Source organism: Camponotus vicinus, unplaced genomic scaffold (assembly GCF_025532165.1).
Source record: "Camponotus vicinus isolate PSW18456_S1 unplaced genomic scaffold, iyCamVici1.0 SCAF_5, whole genome shotgun sequence".
Classification (NCBI taxonomy): domain Eukaryota; kingdom Metazoa; phylum Arthropoda; class Insecta; order Hymenoptera; family Formicidae; genus Camponotus; species Camponotus vicinus.
In genome coordinates this window covers 10520093-10547381 of record NW_028141977.1, presented here as the reverse complement: position 1 = coordinate 10547381, position 27289 = coordinate 10520093, and the positions used below count along the sequence as shown (strand labels likewise).

General features: G+C 32.5%; 2 protein-coding genes across 7 annotated transcripts in view; one reads left to right on the top strand and one right to left on the bottom strand.

The window, feature by feature from the left end:
- Window positions 1-24683, top strand: part of Zfh1 (Zn finger homeodomain 1) — a 27065-nt gene extending 2382 nt beyond the window's left edge. The window contains exons 1-10 of one of the 5 annotated variants that reach the window (XM_083100622.1): window positions 7562-7846; window positions 8365-8437; window positions 12737-13050; window positions 14577-14717; window positions 15019-15319; window positions 15887-16245; window positions 16522-16875; window positions 17599-17922; window positions 17991-18153; window positions 18725-24683. In XM_083100622.1, the coding sequence (XP_082956748.1) occupies window positions 8434-8437; window positions 12737-13050; window positions 14577-14717; window positions 15019-15319; window positions 15887-16245; window positions 16522-16875; window positions 17599-17922; window positions 17991-18153; window positions 18725-18918 (2154 nt within the window). In that variant the 5' untranslated portion in view covers window positions 7562-7846; window positions 8365-8433 and the 3' untranslated portion in view covers window positions 18919-24683. The other 4 variants (XM_083100621.1, XM_083100620.1, XM_083100625.1 and 1 more) reach the window with 4 other exon arrangements.
- LOC145972215 (trafficking protein particle complex subunit 12) lies at window positions 23675-27289 on the bottom strand. Of its 2 annotated transcripts, none has more exons than XM_083100628.1 (2): window positions 27065-27289; window positions 23675-26934 (listed from the first exon to the last, which is right to left on the bottom strand). In XM_083100628.1, the coding sequence occupies exon 2, from the start codon at window positions 26921-26923 to the stop codon at window positions 25334-25336; it is 1590 nt and encodes a 529-aa protein (XP_082956754.1). In that variant the 5' UTR covers window positions 26924-26934; window positions 27065-27289; the 3' UTR covers window positions 23675-25333. The 2 variants fall into 2 exon arrangements, with proteins under 2 accessions (XP_082956754.1, XP_082956753.1); XM_083100627.1 differs by having other exon boundaries at window positions 23675-26998; window positions 27065-27288.

The window sequence follows — 27289 nt, the reverse complement described above, 5'->3', positions numbered from 1 at the left end:
CTTTGCCGAGAAATTCGACGTATCTTCGCGTAGGCGGACGACGCGAAACGTCGCGGATGACTTCGTCATCTGGTTTTCGACTCGACGAGCCTCGGAAAATTCGCAGAACGCGTGCCGCTGCACGTGCGCGACCTATATCGCCTGTGTGATATAAGGCGGCATTTAATGGACGGGGCAGCATCTGCGATTGACTCTACTGTCAACTGTCCACTGTCTAGCGTTTCGTGAAAATCGATACCGACGTAATATTATCCCCGGATTTTATCTCCCTACGGAGAAAAATTCTCCTTTTATATCTCGTATCGTTCACGAATTACGTTCGCGCAAAAGTACAAAAGTATAAGAATTATTAAATTAAAAGATTCAAGTATAAAAATGAACTGTTTCATCTACTTTATAATTTTAAATAAGCGATAAAATTCAACGTATATGTATAAACTTGTTTTGAGTAAAATTTAATTTTTATACAACTTTCAATATATATTTTTCTATAATGTTAATACGTATTAAATTAATTAAAATGTAACTTAAACAAGCTTTTGATACGTTGTCTTCAATATATATTCTTATTTGTAAAAAATAACAATAAATGAAATAAAATCACATAATAAGACAGAAACTGCAAAATTAAGTATTAATTCACGCACTAATTTTTACATTTGTGATTTCTTATTATGCTATTTTATTTAATTTATATCACATTAATCACTTTTATTAGCATTTGTTTTTGAAAATAAAAATAATTAAACTGTAAAATAATTAAGTCATCTTCCAATGCATACAAATATAGTACACCATGTATATCGATAAAATGAGAAATTGATTCGAGACATTATTAGATTTTTGCGGATTGAATAATTATCGCACCGAGCGTTCCAAATTAAGATTACAATTTTCAACTCGCCGACTACTGCACGTATGACATAATTTTTTCTGGCTTTCTGACTTATAACTCATATTTGCACAATATCGTCCAACTTATTGGCTTTATTCATTTTACCTTGTACACATGCAGTCGTACGTATATGTGCATGTAGATGGAAGGCGCAAGATCCACCTTGGCCGATTTAGTCGTTAATGAATCTTACCATTCTCGTCACCATACGTCACGTCAGTTTATCTGGACCTTGGTCGTCGGCTCATCGCATTGCTCGCCATTCGTAAACGCGCGATTAGTCGCATATCGCTTCAGTGGATTATATACTGAAAGAAAATACTCTTATTCTCTCTTATTGGCATTGAACGATTACTGTAGATTAGTGCTATGATACTGATATATTTTGTCTCGCATGATATATGTATATACAAAGTATTAAGAACAATTTCTTAGACAATTTAAAGAATTATGTGTATTGTCAAAGAGAGAAACTTGGACGAAATAACGATCACATTTGTAATTTGCATTTACATTGAACATAATAATGTTTAATTACGCCTTGATAAATTATCGGAATCTCCAAAGTTCAATGTGTTGACTTTACTCTAAATCAACACTAGTTAATCTTATAAATATACTGCGACAAAATTTCTTAATATTATTAATAATATAATTTCTGAATATTATTTTCATTAAAAAGATACTGACAAGCGAATAAAAACTTTCACGATTTTTATGAAATTAAAGGATGTATATATAAGTAGAATAGTTAAAAGCATCCTTTCCACACATTCAGAAGATCCTTTTTCTTAAAAGAATAACTCTGTAATCTCTGTATAAATAATCTTCTCTAATTTCCACTTGTAGCGATAACAGAGTTACGGAATATTGTGAAACAATCTTCCAAATGGGTCGATTGTAATCAAGAGAAGCTTGGTTTTCTTTATAGAAGATTGTTTTGATTAGAGGAAATGCTATCGTAATCTCTTAGTGTTTTTATCCCACAAAAAATTGTCTCTTTTAGTAGAGATTTATTTTCACATTAAGGACATGAAAAAAAGACTCTTCAAAAATAATATTTTAATTACTTTATACTTAATAAATCTCCAAAATATTACGAGATTTTATAATTATATTTTAATTATATTTTATAAAAAATACTTTCGAGGAACGTGATTTATCTAAAAATAATGAATAAATGTATAATTACATATGGAAACGATATGATTATTTAGAGCTAGGAAGATTATCCTGATAAGGGGAGGCTAGAATTTTTTATCTTTGAGGATAAGAAAAAAGCAAGGTGTGAGAAATTTCCTAGACGAATCGGCATCGGCGATCGCTTCGGTCTCGTGAGAACAGCAAGGCACGTAATTCGAAACCCGCGGAAAGCCAAAAATCAACTCGACGTGTTTCTCTCGTGTGGCAAACGACAGCGGAGAAGGCGCGTGTGATATGGCGGATGTGTGACCGGCGATTACACATCGCGCGAGTCAGGTAGCAACGAAGTCGTGCCCCGCACGAAAATATTTAACTATTCCTAATATTGGCTCGAATACGCGCCGGCTTTTATTTTCGTCTCTACGGCTACAATCGCCAAACAAAAGTTATAGAAAAGCACCGTTGTTTCTGTTGCTTGCGCCCAACTCGGCCAAGTTTAAACAGTTTCCTATGCATAGATCGTCCGTACGCATTAAAAAATATATTGGAGCAAATTTCCTGTGGATCTGGTGTCTATATAAAATATTTGGATTTGTTCAGAAAAGGAAATAATAACAGAGAAACGCGGAGAATCTTTTCTAGATAAGAAGTAAGATGTAAAGTAAAATATGGAAAAATAAAGCAATTAAATTTTGTTATAAATTTATGTATAATGAAAGAAATTATATATATATATATATATATATATATATATATATATATATAATATTTAAAAATAAAAGTATTTGCGATTTAATTAAGAATTAAAGCACGTTATAGATTTATAGAATTTGATTTCCGATGATACAAGTAAAATTTTATATCTGCTCTTTCATTATCATAGTACAGAGAAATTTTCGCGTATTTATTTATATATCTATGAAAACTGTACTCAAGAAAATTGAAATATAAAAGCGATTAAAAAACGATCAATTAACATTAGATGTCACATCTTGCGAGAAACTTGATCGGGAACCGATTTTCTTGACGTTACTTTATTGATTCATTTTCCGAAAAGAAGATTCGATCTCGACTTTGCTTATGTAACATATGTATTTGCTAAAAAAAATGCATTGTTCTCGTCAAAAGATTAACCATATGTTTTAGGGCGGGAGAGGAATGGTCTAAGCTGGAACATACCTGTTTTACAATCTTGTATTTTTTTAGCTTATTGTCCTTATATAATATATCCCTATTGCAATTCAGATTTTTTTTCGTTAATTTTATTGCAGTTAATAATCTACATTGGAAAAAAAATTGTAAATTTGACTAAATATTTTCAATTATTATTTTTTTAATTGAAATATTTAAGTATTTAAATTAAATATATCATATTAATCTAACATGACGTCTATTTAACTTAAATACTTAAACATTTCAAGTAAAAAAATAATAATTAATTGGAACTATTTAGTCAACTTTACAATTTTTTTTCTCAGTATGGCATAAAAAAATTAATAATTGTTTACAACGCAAGAAGAAATGATATGCAACGCAAATTCCTCTATTACGCATATTTTGTTCATTCTTTTCTTGTGTAAAAATTCTTATAAATACAAATATTGTCAACATTTAGATATTGTAATAAACATTCTTTTTTGTTTCGGATACATGAGTTAAAACGGTTCACATGATTTCAAACAGATAAAATCTTCCAGCTCGATATTATCTATACATTTCTCTAGTTATACATAATTGAGGACGTATAAATATTTCTCTCGCAGATAACATTTCTCAGACGATGTATTACGTGTATACGCGATAAGCGAATAGTTTAACTTCACCTATTTTCGTAATGCGTATCTTGTTTTGCAACGAATCTGTTTACTTATTCCAGCGTTATTATCAAAATATATTGTAAAATATTCATATTAACGCGTTGCAAAAGTAATTAATGTGTTCAAGTACCAACAGTTTTCAAATTATTAAACGATTGGAAAAGGCAAGATTTTTTTTATAAAACAAATAAAGTCCCTCGTTTAAATTCGAGTGGAGATTTGAAATATGACGATAGGAAATTTGCGCAACTTTGTTATATAAATATACAATATCGCAAATGTCAAAGTCGTGCGCGGTACCTAAAAAGAACGTCTTCTCGATAAAAAGAAAAAAATCTTCGTTAAGAATTAATAAAAAAGAAGATTAAGAATAATATTAATAAAAAATTAATAAAAGAGAAGATTAAGAATAATATTAATACAAATTAATAAAAATTATATAAAAGAGAAGATTAAGAATTGATAAAAATTTTCTTCTTCGTTAAGAAGAAAAAAATAAATTCCAGATTCAGGCGGATTCACTCTATCATTAAAAAGAATGAGATCGCGGATCGTGAAATCGGGACTCCTCATAGATTTATGTATAAACGTAGCTCTTCTTTGGGCGATCCGCCATCTTGCCTTCTTCTCCTTCATCGATGTTACGATAGTGCGGGATCGTTGAGGCATGTTTTATTTCCACCGTTCCTCGCACACAGGACCAGCCTGTTCGTCGTGCGGTTGCTCAATAATTTTGATTGGTAGGACAGCGCGGATTATACCGCGCCGAGCCGAGCCGAGCCGCTCGCTCGCTCGTTTATGAGAGCGCGTCGAAGTGGTTTTAACGTTCTGGAAGATGGCGGCCGCCCGCGCCCTATCAAGCTCAATGACCTCTCCGAGAAATCGTTTACTTCGCACCGTGGCAGCGACGCACACGCGACCCAGGGATCTCGTCCGTCCGCCCGTCCGTATCTTCGGCGCCGTGCGAACGCGCCTTTACGGCTTAATCCACGTTGCCGGGTGACGTAAGCGCGCGCCTATCCTCCGCCGGCTCTTTAAGGCCCTGCCTACCGATCGTTTCTTTTTTATCGGCATATAACGGAGGTATGGGGTATGGGCAGTCGTCAGCGAAGAACCGCTTATAAAAATTGATCGGGCTACATCGTTATCTTTCTCCGCTTTTTCAAAGAATTGGTTAAATCATGATATTTTTATATGTATAAATTGGAATAAATTATTTTTTATTTAATTACACTTAAATAATTATTATATAAAGATACTGATCGAACAAGAATAATTAATTGTGCAAATAATAATAATGTATGGGAATAATTAGTCAGATGATATGAAAGATATGATGATATGAATTAATTATTTTTTATTTAATTACACTTCAATAATTATTATATAAAGATACTGATCGAACAAGAATAATTAATTGTGCAAGTAATATTAATAATGTATGGGAATAATTAGTCAGATGATATGAAAGACGTATGCAACGTATAAGCAAATGAGACATTTATATAAAACAAACAAATAGAGCAATATCTAAAGATAACTGTTTATTGCGATTAGTATATAGTTCTAATGATGTCATATACGTATGTATGTATCACGCGTTGGAATGCGCATTTAAACGAGTAACTGGAAGCTTACGCGGAATCGATGGCGTCGAATCATAAATGTATCAGTTAATATAAAAAGACCGGAAATTGCGGTTTTGCATGATGACACGAGACGAGAGAGTGCAAGAAAATACCTCGATACTTCGCATACCAAGCGTGCGAATAATGACAATGTGAACGACCGTATTATTCACGAGAATCGTATGATTATTACGCGATAATTCGCAATTTATTCCACGATGCCGCGACGACATGAAACTATTGCTATTTTTGTCTCAAAAGAGCTTTGTTTCAACATATTTAAACCGACAAACAGGCAGAAAAAAAAGAGTAATGACTAAAAATTAATCAGCAAGCTTAGAAACTATTATTTATAAAAATAGTAAAATTTGAAATTTGATTTTTTTACTTCAATTCAAATTGACAGATATTGATAAAAATGATTATAGTGAAAAGAGAGACATTCATTTGTGATAAAAACTATAAAATTATGGATATAAATATAATAATACTTTTTGTTTTATTTGATTTTATTTATTTTTTGGTTTGTTTTTATTTACTTTTTTTAGATTTTATTATTATCGTAAAATTATATTTATTCTGCTAAATATTTAATAATTATATTTAATAATTATTCTGCTAAATATTTAATAATTTTCTCAATATCCGATAACATAACTATTCATAAATTTTTACAAAATATTACTTTTAACAGTCGTCCGTGTTTTCTTATCTTAAATTTCATTACGTCTTCTTTGGTCATTTCTGGCGCGAAATGTCAGGGACTTCCGCGAGAATCGCGTGTCGCGAACTACCCACTCTCGAGGAACAATTGATACTGTCATCTGCGGAGATAATCCCAGGAAATGTCGTCTTGCAAATTCATCCACGAATAGATTCGCGCGTGCCTTCGCGAGACTTTACGAAATTGGGTTACGCGTCGTTTCTCTCAATAAGAAAAAAAAATAATGTAAACGATCAATCAAGATTATGGTGATGTCATAATATGATTCAGTGATATTTTTCAATGAGAAAGAATTAATAATCATCTAAACAATTTTATGTACATAAGAGATTCTTGTACATAAAATTATATATATAATATAAATATTTACTGACAAATATATATTGAAAGATTTTTATAAAATTCTCCATAAAACTGCGATAAATAAAAGCTTGAGTAATTAAATTACGAGTTAAATAAATCATTTAAAAATTGTATACAAGATTGTTGTTATTAAGTACTACAAGATATTTAAATGTTTTTTTAAATAATTATTCTAAGTTGGCGAGAAAAATTTTCCCGAGGAGAGGAATATAGAAAAGTGTTTCCGGAGACGCAACTACTTTCATCGAGATAGCTAGTATTCGGCATTAATTTAGAAACGTATATTTTAACGTCGCGCCCTCGCGATGCTGCATCGCGACGCGAAATACAAGGTGGCTCTATTAATCGTCCTTTTTTGTCGCGATTCAACGACGCACGCCCGGCATCGTGTCGCCGTAAGTGCTCTCTCGGTGCTATCCGAGATTGCACGGTATTGCTCGCAATTTGCTATACTCGGTTTCCACATTCCGCTGACGTCATTTGTACGCGAGAAGAAGAGCCGCGGGGAGGACGCGCGCGTCTTCGCTCGTTCCCGGCGATTCGTTCGCATTAACGCTCGCGGCGAAGTTAACCCTTGCCCTGTCCAGGAGAAGCGCGAAGATGGCGAAATTGCATCCGTGACGTTAAGTCACGCGGCTCGAAAAAGTGTTTATGCTTTCCATAAGATATTTACTCTTTTTTACGAGTACCGAGATGCAATATCGTAACTTCCAACTGTCAAAGTTTGACGTTTGAGGCTACGAGCCTTCGCAGTCCTTCATTTTTATCTGCGATTTATAGGACGATCCTTCTCCACCGTTATTCCTTTTTCGATGTGCAAATTTCTGTCTTAAGCTCGCGTTATTATTTACGATACATCGAGCGTTAACCCGATGCAACATTAAAATTTATCGCGTTGGGAAATAATACGTTATCGAAAGCTCTCTATGTTTACGGACAAAGGACGATTTTTTTATCATTTTAACGTAAAAAAACATATAAATAGATTATCGTTTCGACACGCTCGATATGGCGTTTCGAGTCGCGGTAAAAAAATGTTACAGCGCGTACGCGACATAGTAGCTCTACGACGATGGCGAGCTTCGTGAATCGCGTACATAGGAAGGCAAGAGAAAGGTCACGGCTCTGACCCGTTTCGACGTCTTATCGGCCTCACGGCGAGCAAAGTTCGCTTCGTGGAAGACGCGAGCGAACAGACGTGATCCGGAGAGATACAGCCGACTTCCCGTAGCTTTGCCTCGTAGCTCGATTAATATACTTCAAAATGGCATCACCGGTATGTGCTCTTTTTTTCAATTTATAATCCGAATCTCTTCAGTTTCCATATGAAAATATTATGTCGCATATACTTACTTTTTGAGCAATGTATCATAATTATTAAATATTATCATAATTATTAATATATATTATATGTATCATAATTATTAATATATTTTAATTTTCAAAAATCCATTGAATATTGATACAGTTACCCACAATATTTTAAATAAATATTTCTAAATGATGAGGTCGTTGATCAATATCTAGATTTTTACTTTAATTTGTAACAATAATTAATTATAATAATAAAACACACAATAATAAAACACAAATGAGCGAAAAAGAAAATAGTAACATCCTATTCTCGTATAGTTGGGAAATATGTATATATAAATCTAAAAAAAATAATTATATATATATATAATTTCATATATATCATTATTAAAATAATTGTAGAATTTTTATTTTTTCTTTTTCTTTTTATTTATTTTTTATTTATTTCATTATTTATAATAATATGTTTATTATTTTTAGTGAGATTGAAACGAGTAGTGACGAGGAGTGACTTCGATCATTACAGCCTAATTTTTAATTGAAAAACACATGTGTAAGTTTATTTTATACACGCTTATAAAATGGAGAAGATTTTCTTGATGTGTCTGTATCCTATGTCGTTTCCTGCGCCAAGTTAGCGTAACAGCATGTTAATTACAACAAGGCACGAACTTATACGCATCGACTCATTACGGCCGGCGTTTTCGCAGCAACCGGCTCGCGATCTATACGTATCTACCTATCTGCGCGAGATTAATATGCGGTGCCTGGTGCGAGATTCACGTCGTGCACGATCGCAAGCATAGCTACGAGAAATTCTGCGCATTTCCAGACGTTTCCATAGGATCTCGCATGCCTAACCATCTGACATATTCGAGTATATCCGGACGTCGTATCTTTACTGGAGTGTAAAACGATACGATAAGCCGCGATGCCAAAGAAATCGTCTCGATAAATTCGTTATCGATAAATGAGTTATCCATTCGCCAAAAAATAAATCATAAATAGTAAAATTTATTTAAATTTATATCGAAAATCTAGAAAATTAAACTTTAAACCATTTTTCGAATGTTATCAAGTCATTTCGAAATACATAATACTAATTTTCGCATGAATTAAATCCCGTCTTTCGAAAAAATTAATATTAAAACTAAATTGAGTTTATATTTTTTTTTGTGTATGTACAATTATTACGTTTCTAAAGTTAGAAAATTTTATAAATTGCATATTAGAAAGATTTAATTTATTAATCTCAAAATTTTTTTTTTGGCGAATTTTAAAATTCAAAAGATAAAGGACCAATTTGGAAAAATAATTCGTCCATATATATGATATATTAAATATTCGTATATAATATACTATTAATCGTTGCGTACGCATGACACTTTAAAAGCGTAGAATTAATTGCGAATTAAATAATTATAAATTAATGTCTCGCGACTGAATTGAACTCGGACATGGCTGCCAAGTGGTTAAATGCGTCGCTTTGTGGATCGGCATCAGGATTAGCGCGAGCGTGTGCGATTATCGATGGGAAATTGTACGTCGGGGGCATTTAAATCCGGTCTCGTTGACAATGGCACACCCGAAAAGTTACCCGGGCTCGAGCGGCACCGACATGTGCCACTTTTTCTCTTCACACATAGCGTTCCATACAGATCGCTCGTGCGAACGAACGCGCACCCCGTCCCGCTTTTCCGCCCCTTCCCTACATAAAACACACCTACATACGAGGACGGCGAACAATGCTGCTCGTCCGACACGCTTTCCTCCAACGTTCGTCGCCGTCGTCGATCTCTTTCCATTCCACGTGCATGACACATGTGCCACGCACGTATAATGGCAGAGTGGAGGCAACGACGCGGACGAGTGGATTGCGGGTAGCGAGCGACGAAAATTCGATCTTCCCGTCGTCTAATTTATCCGATCATTTTTATCCAATGTGATTTTAATGACTCGTTAATAATAAGTGATGTAATTTCATCGGAATCGATTTTCCATGTTCCACAATCAATCTGATTAGAATGTTACTTGGAATAATATTGTAGACGTTAGTCTACAATTTTTTCTCGGAACATATACATAAAGAACGGCATCCTATATATTTTATTGGACTTGTCGTTTGCAGTATACTGTCAATAATATTAATATTTGATTATATGAAATCTACGATATATAGGGTGTTTCTTAATCAGTGCGAAAAATTTTAGGATATGATTCTTTGTCGAAAATTAAGGAGGGGTTTTTCATATAAACATATACTCCTACATTCCTCCCTGTGGAGTTACACTCCTCCAAAAATGGGAGTAAAAATGAAATTTTTATTTTTTTCTTAAATTTGGAACAAGTTAAAGAAATGAAATTAGGTGAATATTTTCTACTAGTAAAAATGTTACTTATTAATATCTTTTTCAGTCTCCCGTATTGTTATAAGGGGATGAAACTAGCAACCTCTATTCAATTTTTTATTAGAACTTTTTAATGTTTATATGAAAAACCCCCCTTAATTTCCGACAAAGAATCATCTCCTAAAATTTTTCGCACTTATTAAGAAACACGCTGTATATTAAATATGTGCTTAGTTTTAAGATTCTATAAATTATAAATAAAATAGGTAGAATTATAAAAATATTTACGCCTATATAAAACACATTATGTATAAAAAAAATTATATATATATATATATATATATATATATATATATATATAATTTTTTTTAATAAATAAATTTTATTAAAATAAATTTTAATATGATATATATATATATATATATATATCATATTAAAATTTATTTGTTCAATGAAATATATAGAACGCTTTCAGCGTCATCCAAAATAAACAAACTGCTAAGTTAGAACGTTCTTTGAATTCTCTGAACGACTTACCTTCAATTTTCAAGATATATGTATGTACTGTGTATTATTTATCTTTCGTGAAACATCCATATAATAGAAACTGTCTGGTATTGTAGAAATTTCTTTACTCCTTCAAAACGACGCATCATTGCTCGATCATCAAAGTGGGCGTCGGTGAATGTGTATACTGTGGTGCTTGCGGATGCACTTGTACTTAATAGCGATGCCGCGAAACATTTGGCAATGCTCATGGATATTTCTTCCTCTGGCGTTACGCCCTATCTATCTATGTAGTTCGATTGTGTCTATCGCGCACGCGTCTCTCTCTCTCTCTCTCTCTCTCCCCCCCCCTCTCTCTCCCCCCTCTCTCTCTCTCTTTCTCTTTCTCTGTTTTCCTTTTATTCTTTCAGTACGTCAGATACGTGGATTCGTTCCGCATCGCGTACACGTGCGCCACGCCGGGGATTATGTGACTGATACGATGACCCGCCATGCATATTGGTAATTGACGAAGGTAGTCGAGATTAGCTCCACGCATCGCACGTGTAAACTGATACTCGCTGCCAGATACGCGTTGTTGATTGATCGCGGCCAATCTTGCACGTGCGGTCCAACTCGGAGAATCTCGGATAGTCGACTTTCCTATCTCGTCTCGAGTGTACAGTTTTCCATTGGAGCTGAAACATTAATATCTCGTGTTATGACAGAGGAATATGAGGAGTATGCAGTTTTATAAGTATCTCTAATTGATTGTTATTGAAATTATTATTAATTTATAAATTATCAATTAATAACTGGATTAGATGTTATCATTTTCAGATATTTTAGAATACGTAACATAATACAAATATTTAGTGAAGCAAGTTTTTTTTATAGAAAAAAATCAGTCATGCTTTTAATCTTGCGTTGAATTATTTGACTACACAGACATTTGATTTTTCAGTAGATAATTGAGTACTATAATATAAAAATATAAATAATAAATATAATAATTTTATGATTAAAAGATGAATTTATTGTTTGAATATAATTTCTTCTCAATTTTACATAGAATATTTAATTATATATTATTATATATAAACTTTTAATTATGTATATTAGATATTTATTTTTATTGGTAGAGTGAAGATTGTTCGTCTAAGATCGTTATTAAATTCAAGTGTCGTCTGTAGCCAAGATATATGACTTGAATGTATTTAATTTTCGAGATTGTAGATATATATGTATAAAAATAGGAATTTGTTAATTACACTTTACTTATTACAGATAAATATAGAGAATTATTTTTAGCAATACTCGCGAATATAAACGATAAATCATATTTTTATCTGACTTAATAAAATTAAAATTTAATAAAATTAAAATTAGGAAGATTAAATAATAAGATCAAATTTTGGTCTTAAACATTGTAAACATAGAGATAATTCTATGTTTATTATTACAGCATCCTGTGTTTATACGCCAATATCCGAATTTACCGAATATCGGTTTTTATCTTTATTATGTCATGAAACTGTGTTATCAAAGTCACTTCCTTTCGCGTACGCGTGTTTTCAATGCGGCGAGTTCAGCACAATAGTAATACAATAATACATAACAATGCAATATAATCTACATTTTTTAAGAACTTAATAAGAAAAATAAAAAACCCTAAATCTGAAAGAAAAATTAATTTAAATCTGAAAGAAATAAATTAAACTCCCCCTCAATTTTATTAATTTTATAAAAACAGCTGATTATGTCGCTCTCAAAATTTTCAATTTTTATATTATATAACATACAACTCTCTTCTATAAAATAATGATACAACTTCTATAAAATAATTGTAATTATTTAAAGAATTGATTTCTTTTAAAATAGAAAAAAAGAGGAATTAAAAAAAATCACATCGTAGGATCTCGAGATCGATTTTAACGCACATCATTCTGTGTATTTCTCGCAATGGCGCGCTATCGAGACGAAATATAAAAGTCGTACTACGTGTCCGCGTGTTACAGGCTGCAGCGAGGACGACGCAGGTGTCGTGGATACAAAGGTGGGCGGAGGTTGCGCGGGTGAAGCGCCAACCGCAGGAGGTGGCGATGTTGCCGGCGATGGAGGTGGTGGTAGCGGTGGAACGCGCGGGGATGGTGGTGGCGACAGCGAGGGCGGATCATCCGCGAAGCAGCAGCAGCATCAGGGTGGCGAAAGGTGCCCTCAGTGCGGCATCCTCTGTCGGGACGCCCATGTCCTGCAGCTTCACCTCGAGGACACGCACAAAACGTCCTATACCATCGATAAGCACGATCTCAACGCCCAGTTTTCCCAAGTGGTGAGTGATCGCGATGACCCGTCAAGGACACACTCGCTGCTCGGGGGCTTGGTTGTTCGCGTCCTGCGCGGGAACTTATCGATTATACCCCTCCAAAAGTAGGAGCCAGCTTTCCATTGAAAGGCGCCGCTTGTCTGCTTTTCGCACACAATTTTCGCGGAGAAGGGAATAGGAATGTCTTTAAGTAAGGTGATAGGAGGTACCTTCTTGGTGTACTTTCTTTTCTAACCGATCGCTTTTTTACAGTAATGTAAATCATATTTTATAATTGTGATGAAACTAATTTATTATTTCGAATTATTAGCTAAATTATATAAATTTCATTTCGACATATGCACTTATTTGTCGATATTTTCTCAAGGTAAACTATCTTCAATCTAAATTATAAGTCATTTTTAGTATGAAAATAATATTAGGTATATCCATACATATTGATTTTTCATTTATGCCTTTTCAGCAATAAAATATTTGACAAGAACGAAGTGATATATTATTAGATATGACTCTAATAATAAAAAACAAATATCATAATGAACAAAATAAGAAACTAGGGCTTAGAAAACAAACGCAAAGAATTGTCTTTAAAGAAATGTTATTATACATTTGAACGTTTTGCTTCTGTTTCGGATCATTTTAAACTGTCAGAATGACAAAATAACACATGTCATAATAGGATGCAATTCTATATACGCATAAAAAACTATATACATCTATATATTCAAAAAAATCGTGCTTTTGTTCCATCTTCAAAGATTCTTAATGATTCCCAATAAATAACAAGCATGACAAGCCTTCGATTCAAGTCATTAGGCAATAAAATTTACCAAGTAACTTTTAATTCATTTTCCAAATGAATAAACATCAAAAAGATATTCATGTAAGAAATTAATATAACATGTCAAAAAAATAATTGACGCTTAATAAAAAGAAAGCTTCTCATAAAAAAATATGCAATCAATTATATATAAGTAATTTCAATCTTATCGCGAATATCACAGTTCTGCGGTTTCATATTTGGTTTTGATTTTGTGTCTGTTATGGTTTCTCCATTGATGAGTCATGTTTTTGTTGAATTTTGAATTTGCACTTAATTGCATTACATTATTTCAATACTTTTTAAATTTTCAGATGGTTATTTGATTTCAATTTTATTTTTTTTTTCCGCAAGTTCTGGATGAAACTTGTGGTAGATGATGAATTTTGATCTTGGCTGACCTTTGGAGTCCATGAACAATAACAACATAAACTCTATCAAAGAAGAGAGCCCAGTCTAAAACGGAAATTTGTGTCAACAAATCATTATTGTATTTTGTGTTATTATTTTGCCATTCGCGACATATTTGTTTTTTAATCATAAATGTTATTTTTGTAAACTTTAATTTTTTAAGATTTTCGTGAATTGTTTCATTTGTGTTTCATTTTAATATATATTGCACAAATATATCTGTTATTTGTTCCTCGAGCTCGTCTATTATATTGTTATATGTATACATATATTACAATTAATTTTTTTAATAATTCAACAGTCTTGCAAGGTGTGTAGCAAAACCTTTGCCAACGTCTACCGGTTACAAAGGCACATGATTAGTCATGACGAAAGTGCCGTTTTACGAAAGTTCAAGTGTCCCCATTGTGAAAAGGCCTTCAAATTCAAACATCACCTTAAGGTACTTTATTATTATATGTATAATGATATATTATAATATATAATATTATTTCACTATTTTTTATTCTATTATATTATTTTTTTATATACACTGTTTTATTTATTTTAACAATTAATTGTATTTATTTTATATCATTATATATTACATCATAAAGTAAGTAACTATTTTTGATAATTTAATATTTATTTAATATTAATTTTTATTTTTTACGTAAATTAATTTTTTCGTATATTATCACAAAGAAAATATATAATCTTAATAACGTTTGCTTTTAACTTAAAATTCGACTTTCTTCTTGCAGGAACACCTGCGCATTCACAGCGGTGAGAAGCCATTCCAATGTAACAATTGCGGCAAACGTTTCTCTCACTCTGGTTCGTATTCGAGCCATATGACGGCAAAGAAGTGTTTGATAATGAATCTAAAAAAGTCAAGACAAAATACTATAAGTAATGTCGATCGGGGACCGAAAAAAACGCATCAACCGTTATCGGGACGACGTGAAGTTGATCTGTTGACAGCTAATAATAACACATTCCTGCCGATTTTGCCGAAATTGTCACCTTCGGATTATCAGGAAATACAAAGGGAAGCTGCAGCAGGTAATTCTATTAATGATCAATATTTTTTAAAATGTATTTCTCTATATTTATATTTGTGTGCATGAATATGTTACTACATTTACATACTCTTCATTGATCTTTTATTTCTTGTGAATTTAGTAGGCAATTTGGAAGATTTAAGAAAAAGTATGGAGATAATAATTTTATTTATCAAATAAAAAATTAAAGAACTCTTTCTGTTCTACTAAGAATAGATAGCAAAGTGCAATTTTTTAATTGACTTTTAGTGGACTTTACATAAAATTTTAGAGTAAATCTTGGTTATAAAAATATTTAAGGAGTTCAGAATTAAGCAAATGTGTGATACAAATTCCATTTTAGATACTTAAGATTATATTTAAAAAGCACGCGTTATATAATAAATTATCAATTTTATCCACTCTGATTTTGAATATTTCAAGATGAATTGAAAATCGAATAATTATAATAAATAATGTTTCTTGATATTTTTTATAGACAAATATTTGTCGAGAAATTTATAAACAAAAGTTTAATAAAACATGTCTCATTCTCTAGTTTCCTAAGTCTAATTTGTTTAATATTTAGGTATTTATGATGTGCCAACCTTGCTGCCTCAAATGATGGGATACGGAAATTATATCCTGCAGTCTTCGATAGGAAAGTTACTGAATCAATTGCACTCTAAGCGGCTCGATGAAATCGCTGAACAGTTTGAGACGCATCGGGAAGTGATGAGTCCATCAACAGCGGATTCCGAGGGAACCGAGGGCACTGAGGGTAAAGAGTCTCCCGCGCCAGCGGATCCAATGCAGAGTCTCGATGCTGTTCGGCGAATTCTAGAGACCGTAAATACTTCCGTGACGAAACAGCTACTTGAAGCGAATGTGCGGAAACTCTCCACGTCTCCAGCTACAATGAAGCGAGAACTTGAGGAAGATTATCAGGTAATGAAATTCAACAAAAATATTTCTTATTTACAATCTATCTACATATTTGCAACAAATTTAATAAATATTAAAATAATAATAATTTATAATTCTAAAAGTTAAACAATGAAAACTGTAAGAAACAGAAGATCAATTCTTAATAAACTTGGTAAAAAAAAGCACAATTATATAAATTAATTTATGAATCTATAGAACTTTAATATCTATGTTTTATAAATTTTTGCTTTTGTAATGAAATTGATTTGAACATTAAAATCTTACATGTGTATACAGGATCAAGATAGTGAAATGTCCAGTGAGATGACGCATTATCCAGATTGGACCGCATCAGACCAATACGACTCGCAGAGCGAGGGTTTAGCTGCGAAATTAGAAAATATCAATCATCCGACATCGAGATCAGTCAGTAAGAGAAAGATGGAGGACAGTTCTGAGCCAGATTCGGAGGACGAAGATGAGGGCAACCACACTCACAACGACAACGGTAGAAGGGTTAGAGCTAGGTCGCTCATAGATGATGAACAATTGGCCATTTTGAAAGGTTACTACTCTATCAATCCGCGACCTAAAAAGGAGGAGATCATCATGATCGCTAACTGTATAAATTTCCCCACTCGTGTGGTGCAGGTGTGTAGATTAAAAATATTGATTAATTATATTAAATTAAAACTTATTCTGATATTTTTTTATGTAATATTAATAGTTAATATTTAATAAATCTATAACAGTTGATCAGAGCAATTGGTACACTACATTTACAATATATATATAAAAGATTAAAAAATTAGATTAACAAATATAGAGTAAAGTAGATGACTGAAGTAGAGAGATAAATCAAACATTTTTTAATACTTTTTTCTACACTTTCTCTTTTGTTTAGATATTACTTGATATAAAATTTCATGACTTTAACAAGCATATAAATGGAAGACATGGAAAAATTAAATTATATTGTGTAATGTTGAACAAAAAATGGAACAAATCACACAAGAGTGATTCATTCTTTTTATAGTAAATGCTCAGATATTCCTCTATTAACTTCAATACAAATATGACATCATCGAAACATTGAGTGTCTCTGTGCTGTTTATTACAATTAACTGCTCTATAAGATGCATATCACTTAATTTTATCCAAGTATATCACTCCATAATGATAAATACATCACGTACTTATTAAGAACATTAAAAAACCTTTATTCTATTGAGAGTTTGAATATAATAAAAAACGAAACGTCGCAGATAGAAATATCTCTAACAAAAAATATTTATTTTCTTCTATTTCTTTTCAAAATTGGTCAGTTTGATTTTAAAGAAAACTCTGTACATTATATGTATTTTTATTTTGTAGGTTTGGTTTCAAAATTCTCGAGCCCGGGATCGAAGAGAATCAAAAATGCCACCGGCTTTGGTACCTTTAACTCTGGGAAATCAAACTGTTATCGAGCAGCCTTTGGATCTGTCTAAAAAAGAAGCACTTGTTGCATCAACGACCAAAGAAAGCGATATATCGAGTAGAAATACCTCGTCTCCTTGTGAGCAAAAGGATGATAATCCAGCTCCAAATATTGACAACGACGATCTCGAGGATTCGCCTCTCGTTATAGACGAAGAGACTGCTACTGATTCTATTGAACCAAAGCGTACACCTACAAATGGAGAGATAATTACAAAGGTAATAAAAAATAAAATATTAATCTCAAAATTTTATATAAATGATATAATTCGTGTATTATTTGTTAGAATCAAAATCAAATAAATACGAAAGGTGAAAGTGAAATTGCACCTCAATTGGAAGCAATCCCTGCAGCAGCAGAAATCGAGCAGGGTCTTTATTCCTGTGATCGGTGCGACAAAACATTCTCCAAACATAGTTCTCTTATGAGACACAAGTATGAACATTCCGGTGGGTATATTATTATCTTTATTGTTATCGTGATTTTAATGAGAGTCATTATTCAGTTTAAAAATAATTTATCTTTAACGAAAACAGATTTTTCTTTTTACAACTCTTCAATGTTGTATTAAGAATATTTGATATATTGAAAAATAACATTCTATTAATTATATATATTATTTTAAAATGGAATTATAAAATTATATATATATATTTCCATTTATTTTTTTATCTATTCTTTTTTTATTCAAATTTATTGCAAGAAGTCTTGATTTTTCTTGAGTTTATTGTGTTTTTAAAGGACCCTGCACACATTTTATATGAAAAAAGTGGCTTCAGTCAAATTGGCTGGAATTGAAATATGTTATAGTTTAGGTGATGCTAATCAAAAGTTTCCTCGGACTTCAAATCATCGTATTTTTTATACTTTTGATTTTCGGACTTTTTGCCTGAGGAAACTTGATCAACACCACCTAAACTAACATATTTCAATTTCAGCCAATTTGACCGAAGCCTTTTTTCATATAAAATGTGCGGGGCCCCCTTTGTTATGAATATTAACAAAATTGACAAATGTTAGGGCAAAGGCCGTACAAATGCGTGGAGTGTCCAAGAGCGTTCAAGCACAAGCATCATCTGACTGAACACAAGCGGCTACACAGCGGCGAAAAACCTTTCCAGTGCTCCAAGTGCCTCAAGCGCTTTTCTCACTCCGGCTCCTATAGCCAGCACATGAATCATCGTTACTCTTATTGCAAGCCCTACAGAGAATAGAAATGCTCCACCTGCTCATCTAAAGTTCGCTCGCTTATCTAGATTAATATATGCAGTTCTTTTTTTGTCTTACGTTTAGAATCCCCTCTTCTCTATGTGAATTTTTCCTCCGAGATTTTTATGTCTTATGAGAAACCGCTAGAACGCCTTCATACTTTCCTCTCGCATGAACTTTAAAGGGAGCCGCGCGACGTTTCATACGAAGCTATAATATAAATATATAGATATATATAAGATGCTGCGCGCGACATCACATTACAAAACCATGGCATTTTATTGATGATCGGTTCGTACTTCGAAAAAAAGAACCTGAAAAATGGTTTAAGCGAGAAATCGAAAATAAAGATTAGAATTTGTGATTGAGAATATGAAAGACGTTCATAACGTCTTTCTTGTATCGCCTGTGTATGCATGTGTGTTAACCGGTTTTAGATTTAAAGAAAAGAAACAATACCGGTGAAAAAAATAGAAACGAAAAGAAACTATTCGCGATAAGTGGCGTTGACAAATAAACCAAACGCATGTAACGGTACCAAAAAAGCATAATGCAATAATCTATTATATATATTATATAATATACATAATATTTTAGTATTTTTATTAACAAAATATTATATATATCATGACAATAATAAAAAACTAATTAATGTACAAATTTGTTAGCCACGTCCGAAGAGCGTATGTAGAGCGCGATATCCATTCGTAAAATTAATGTTAATATGTAAACTAGGTTCGACGTTAAATGAAAGATAAAAAAGAATGTTCATCTTTTAAGCAATTTCTGCGAAATAATGCCATGTGTGTATTTCGACATGTAATTTCTAAAAGTTAAATTCCAAAGATAATTCGAATTTATGAGAATGGAAATCGCGCATAGTGTAAAACGAATGCTCGTTCTACACAGGTAAAGAAAGAGATATATTGAGTTTACCGAATCAAATATATCTGACAGCTTAATTGAGCTTAACATTAAAAGACTTCGTCGGGCGTAAAGACGAAGATTAGAATCTCATGTTCCGCCTCTCTACAATGAATAACTTCACTTGATGAGAAAAGGCTATATTATTATTATATTACTATTATTATTATACATTATTGTATATGTAGAAAGAAAGAATGAAATAAGGAGAGAGAGAGAGAGAGAGAAAACGTGAAATTTAAGGGCCATGCGGGTCGGTGATTGATGTCATGCGAGATATATTCTTTTTAATTCTATTGTACTTACAAGGTGGCAAGTCGATAATGTATTATTCCTATAATACAACGTGATTATTTGAGACGATGCAAATACGTAGTACATAGTAAAATGCGCTACACATTCCGCGAGGATCCGTTTTCTCAGGGCCTCTTCGTTTTATTTATCACTTTTTCCTCTTGCAACGAATAGCACCGCGTGGCACCTTTCATCGAAATCCCGATTTTGTTTCTGCAATATAGCACAAACAACTTCCCGAAGCGTGCGGCATATATGTTTCATCTGGCAAGCCAGTAGATCGATAATTTCGATGGACCTGAATAATACAGAAATTCGAAGATGTTTATAAAAGAAATTCTAAAAAAAGAGTATCCAAAGCATTAGATTGTCTTTGTGTCTTTTGTATTGACAATATAAAGATGTCTTGTATTTTAATGCTATTGTATAAGAAGTCTTTGTATTGAAAATCCAAAGATTTGTCGAAAAGATGCGATGAAGGATAACGCGCATCAAAACCTCGCAATAATCTTTTCACCGAAATCCGAGGCCCGAATAACCATAACACCTAAATATGATATTAAATGCTTCCAACATTTACTATTAAAATTATTATATTATGACGTTTATATGATTTTATTCGTTCGGACGCGTATAGATAAGAACGTATATTATATATATATACATATATATATACTCTACAGATTGATAATACTCGAGAATGTATTTTATAACAGTTTATGCGTCTTTTTATTTACACGAGTACTACAAGTGATAAGTGATATTGTTATTGATAAAGAAGATGAGAAAGAAATATGAGATACAGATATTACCGTATTATTAAAATTTTGTGCCAGTTGTGTGCGGCATACGGCAAACCGGTACGTCCTTGACGTTTCGTGTGTATAGAAGCTTCGGTTATCCGCGACAGGCATCGTGTACCACTACCATTCTACGAAAGAAAAAAAAAGAAAGATGAAAAATGGGCAGATATAATGCTTATAATACTCATTTATTATAGTGTTAATATATGATTATATAAGAAATATATTTTTATATAATTATAATGTAATATTATACGGATACGAGATAGTACACTAATTGATCGAGCAGCGACTAATTCGACTGCAACGGATCTCTTCCTTACATCCGACACATAGAATTATTGTAATTTCTCTTTATCGGCGCGAAAAAAAACTATTCTCGCTCGTTCCCCTTTATGGTCAGCAACGATTCTTAATTGCATTTTATTTAGTTACAAGCGACAAGCTAGTTACAAGTTCCTAATTGTATCTATTCGTTAAAAAATTCAATGGATATTTTAAATGACATTTCGTTCCTCGATGTTTTTATATTTTTTTATTTTATTATAATGTTTAAACTCTTTATTCCTTTTAGTCTGTTGTAACTTCTGTGTCTCGGTTCTTTTGAGTTTAGTACGTAATTGAATCGTTCGAGTTCGTTCTACTTTGTATTTATATTAAGAATTGAAGATGCTATATAATTTTGATAACTTTAGTTACATAATTTCGAACTCAATAAAATTATATTGTTGTCACAATCCTCTATCTTCGCTCTTCGAGTAACTTTTTAAGTGATTTCACGACCAACAATGGGTTAAGACATCAAGAGGGAAAGGCAGGAAACTTACGAAGACAATATTATATATATACGTATATAGATATTATATATATAAAATATATTATATTATATTACATTTCTCTCCTCTGATTCGGGAGCTTTTGCGACCCGCTTGCCTCAATATATGTACGTACTACTGAATAACGAAAAAAAAAAAACTTATGTAAGTCGCGCCAGCTTTTGTGCATCGACATTATCTCCCGAACGAACAATAACGAGATAAAACAAAAAGAAAAGCAACAGCGAAGATAATAACTAGAAAGATAATAAGCGGAAAAGGGAAAAGATAAGAGCGATGAAAATTGTTATGATTGTTGAAGCAACGATTTAATAAGCACCATACGATGCCTTCCGTGAACGACCGAGCTTGCCTAGTGTTGCCAAGATAAACGAAAAATTACATAAATGTTAGTGCGACATCGTCGTCGAAAACAGAATTACCTTCACGATATTCCTTGATTGCACTATCTTTGCTTTTATTTTCGTTCGCCAGAGATCGATAACGTAAAGAATAAATTATTACGAATTTTCCTGACAAATAGCGATTAAGAAGACAAGTAGCAAAGATCCTATTTTATTACACTTCTCCCCTTTTTTTTCCTTTTCTATAGTCTGCGAAATAAATTGTGGATCGATTATGCATATAGGAGTTTCGTGAAGCGTACGAGAATTTTCAGATTTATTGTACTCAATGAATACTATATGGTCACGCCATTGAGCTTTTCATTGACTTATATATTATATATAAATACCAAAAATGAATTGTATATATTATATATATAAATACTCGAAAACAAAAATACTGCAGACAATAATGTACTGTTTCTTTTTTAGAGATTAGACGGCGTAAGCACATATTACACTAGTATACATAAATATATATAAATATTGTAGACATATAAAAGAAGATAAATTTACTATAAAGTGGCATATGTATATATATATTATATACACAATTGTGTATATATTATATATTAGATATATATGTACACAAAATTACATTTAATTGCCAGGAATAGCGATGTGGATATTAATGTAATATGACAAAGTGTGAACGTACTCGAACGAGAGAAAAAAGAGAGAAAGAGATAATTTGAAAGGCTCTTTTTGAGGCGATGTAGTGCCTGTTGCGCAAGCTCCGAACGATGTAATTTTATAATTAATTTGTAATTTAATGATAAAAAACGAACAGGTTTTAAAACTTGTCACGCAACTAATTCTATAGAATTTATCGTAATATTTCCAGGATATAAATTTCGTTACTTTTAAAATATGCTATCGCTAAATTAACAATTTTTTAAAGCTTTACATACTTTCACATATAAATGAAATGAAATAGTTATAATCGGAATTATAATCGGAATACGTAACTAAAATTTGCACATAAAGTGATAATTTAATTTCATTTATACCAGATATTTTTCCGAGAAATTAATTATACATAATACAAGAATAATTATCAATAGCAAATTATTCTCAAAAATTATTTTAAAACTTTATTTAGCTTTATTTTTGTTATTACAAATCGAATTAATATAATTCTGTGTTCTTTATTTTATATTTTATAAAAATAATATTTAAAAGAATACGTAACAAAGTATTTTTTGAATTTAAAAAGTGAAACACAAGTGTGTTTGTATATAAAAATTTCTTTTATATACTTTATAAAAGTTTCTTTTATATACATATCTTTTATATGTTATCTTTTATAAAACATTCAAAATAATTAAAAATTATTATATACATTAAAAATGATATCTGTCTCGAAAATATATTTATGTTAAATATATATTCTTGATAAGAGTAACAACTCACTTTTCCTAAATTTTAGTTACGGCTTTGATTCTGATATTTTTGTATACGATAATATTGTAACTGTTGTAAGAGATTCTCGATATTAATTTTATATGGAATAATACACAATTTTTTTATTGTTTAAAATGCGAAAAATGTTTTATTTTTTGTTCTGGTTGAAATAAATATTGTCCTCTGTAAAAAAAATTAAAATTAACATTCAAAATAGTCTAATGAAGAACGATCCTACCGAATTTGATCATTGACGATGGGCATTCGAGACGGACGCATATAATAGCATACACAAATTAATTAATTAATATAAATTAATTGATATATTACAAATTATAATCTATATATGCGGAGATTCTTGCGCTGCGCTCACTATGTCGTTAATTTTCGCGGCACTAACGATTCAACGGGCTTAAATCGCCGTGAGGCCCATGGGACGACGGTAGGGAAAGAGAGGAAATAAAGAAAAATAATGTATGTGAGACACGAAGTTCCATCCATAATAAATAAATGAAAATATTATACAGTTAGGCCGACTTTTCCGCCAGTTCGTGCCTTTTTTCTGCAGGGAGAGAGAGCGAGAAAGAGTGCAGTTTGGGAATCCAATAATCTAATAATATGTGCTACGATGTAATCGCGCGATAATAAGAAAGAGTGTGAGAGAGAGAGAGAGAAAGAGAGCGAAAGAGTAAATTAGCCAGTTTAAAATGCCAGTTTTAAAGATTAAAAATAAGAAAAATAAGATAGAAAAATAAAAAAAGAAAAAAACGAGGAAACAATGCGAGAAACTGAATGCAGAAAACCGATGTGCAGATAAAGAAAACGCATGTTATAAACGCAAGAAAAATAGCAAAACATATTGGTTTTATTACATAATATATATTTTCGGAAAACGTGCTGCGATACTCGTATTCTTTCGATTAAAAAAAAAAGTAATAATAATAAAAACGCGGGGAATAAATCGAGAAGCGAAGGAAAAGAAAAGACGTGCGTGAATATATATGTTTACACGCGTGAGAAAAAGTAGAGCGAAGAAGAGAGTGTGAAAAGAGAAAACTATAGCAATTGTTGAACATTCGTTAAATTGTCCTCGTTTCACGATGTAATAAAGGCTATTTTACTTTGATGTCCCACTATTGTTTTCTATGCGATCAATAACCCTGGAATATGATCTTGCATGCACGATTCTTAAATAATCACCTGAAACATATAATATAAAATACGGATAGGATATGTGGATAACATGAATAAGTATGGCATGTTATATCTCAGCAATGTGATGTGAGACTAAAAGCTCTGAAAAATCTAGAAGTATAACTAAACATTAGATATATTTTACTATTATTATTATCACAATATTTACATTTTTCCTGAGATTTAACATTTTGTCATCCGAGCCCAAATACCACACATACAGCACGAATTCACAATTGTATTTAGTATTAAAAAATGTATAACTCTCTTTTTTTTAATCAAACAACAATGGACTTTATTTCAAATCTACGAAAATTAATCTTAGACATAAGAGAATTAAATATTTAACAAAGTCAGTTATTAAAATCGAAGGCAAGAGAATTCAATTTAAAATAATTTTCTCAATTTTCTTATAAAGACGCAAATTACTGCTGTACTAAAGCTTACAATCCTATTATATTTGTACATATTTTAATTAACTAGATAACCAAATTTATAATTTATTTTCTCTCTTCAAGAGAATAACGGGCTCAGGTCTCAAGGTGTAACATTAACATTAACAGAGAATATTCATGACTAATGTTACATAGCTAATTTTAGACACTGAATATCGGCTGCGTCACCCTTGTATCTATTTAGCTGCCGCAATAGATGCAATTTCGGTTGCTTACAATGCGTCGTATGTAACTCGTACGATGTGCACATGTTCAATAAAATGGGCTCTTGCAGACTTTTCAAAGGATTTCTATTGACGACGCTCTCAAACAACCACACAGCTGCTCTCAACTGGCCAGTATACAACAAACACACTGCCATGTTATTAGTCAACATTACATTGGACGGATCCATCGCCGATGCCGATTGGAAGTAGTTGTAGGCTTCTTGAAAGGCATTTTGTGCAACTGCCATTAATCCGCTGTCCACCAATTCTCGGACACTCGTTGTCTTCTCTTCCTTATTACTGCGAACGAGAAACTTTTCCGCCGCTGAGACGTCGCCGAGGAACAAATGCACCCTTCCTATGGCCGATTTCAAAATACCTAGCTGCTCCGTAGTCCAATCAGGTAGCTTGCACAGGTCTTCCAGTATCTCTATCGCAAGAATATAATTTCTCATACCGATGGCACAATTGACAATGGAAATAAGGATTCTGGATTTTCTAGCTGTCCACAGTTTTACGGCCTCGCGCTGATCAGATTCACTGATCTTCACGTGTGTTCCTTCACCGCTAAGACCGGCATGAAAATTGGCTATAATCTGGTGGACGGTCGCTAAAAGTTTATACAAATTATCTAACGCTTGTTTCGCTTTGTCGTAATACGAGGGAATCTCTGCCAACAATAATCTGAAAGCAAATGATGCCATAGATCCTGGTCTGGTGCCGTATAATTCTGGATAGAAGGTGAAATACATGTCGGGTTTATCGAGATTACCAAACGGCTTCGATTCGTTTTCTAATACGTCCATCTGCCTCAATTTGACCAACAGCGAGAGTCTCGTATACCAGAGCTGTAGAGAATGAGGAGTATGCTTGCTAGGTTGATTAATCTTGCCGTAGCCTTGGGCATAGATAGCTAATAGTCTGCCAGACAGATTGACCGCCGCTCGGTAGCAACCGGCTTGTATCAGATTCCTCAAACCACGTTCATCTTGTGTCACATCGGACGCCGTGAGCACATTTCGATGGATGTTCTCATCCTCGCCCAAAAAGTGGATAGATGCGTTCTTGATCAAATCCGGCATGTCGCCCTGTACGGCCAGTCCAGGCATAGTGAGATTCTCACGATCCAAGTGATTGGTGCCAGCTGCGGAGGTCGCGATAGAGCGTAGTATTTTTCGCGTATGATCCGATGGTATCCAGGCATCTCGATGCGCATCGCTCAACGCGTTGTGCTCTACTCGATCAATCGTCGCGTCCAACAGCAAAGGCGTAGAAGTTCGCAGAGTATCCGTATCGAAAGAGCTCGTTGACGCGACATCGGAAAAAGGACCATAGTCTGAAACTAGACCTACAGGGATTGATTGTATATCGAAGAAGTCGGACCTTTTAGGCAGGACGACTTTATCAAAGATCGCAGGCATTGCGTTGTTGAAATAACATTTCATATCCATATCTCTGCCCTCTGTGTCTCCGTCTTTTGATTTAGACATCATCGCGTTCTCTTCCGTCATATCCTTCTTCTCTATTGAATTATGACAAGATTATTTTATTCCAACGTGTATTTACTAGCTAAAGAATTCTAATTTCTGAAAAAAAAAATTATTGTTAAACTTAATAATTGTCAAATTTAAGAAGTAAAAAGATGTTTTTACCTGCATATAAGTATCCTTTTTTCCAGTGTTTTTATCTTCTATCTCAATTTTAAAAATTGCCAATGATATATTTCATCTCATTCTATCTGAACTATTAGAATTCTGAGTTATTGTTAATGAGAGTGTAAGATTACTAAATTGAAAAATAAATAAGATTATCAAAATGAGGTTATCGGTGTCCTATGTCAAACTCGGTTTAAAATTCAGATAGAGATGCTAGAACAA

Coding starts and splice junctions, on each gene's coding strand:
- LOC145972215 (XM_083100628.1), bottom strand. CDS start 26,923: ATGACGGAAGAGAACGCGATGATGTCTAAATCAAAAGACGGAGACACA.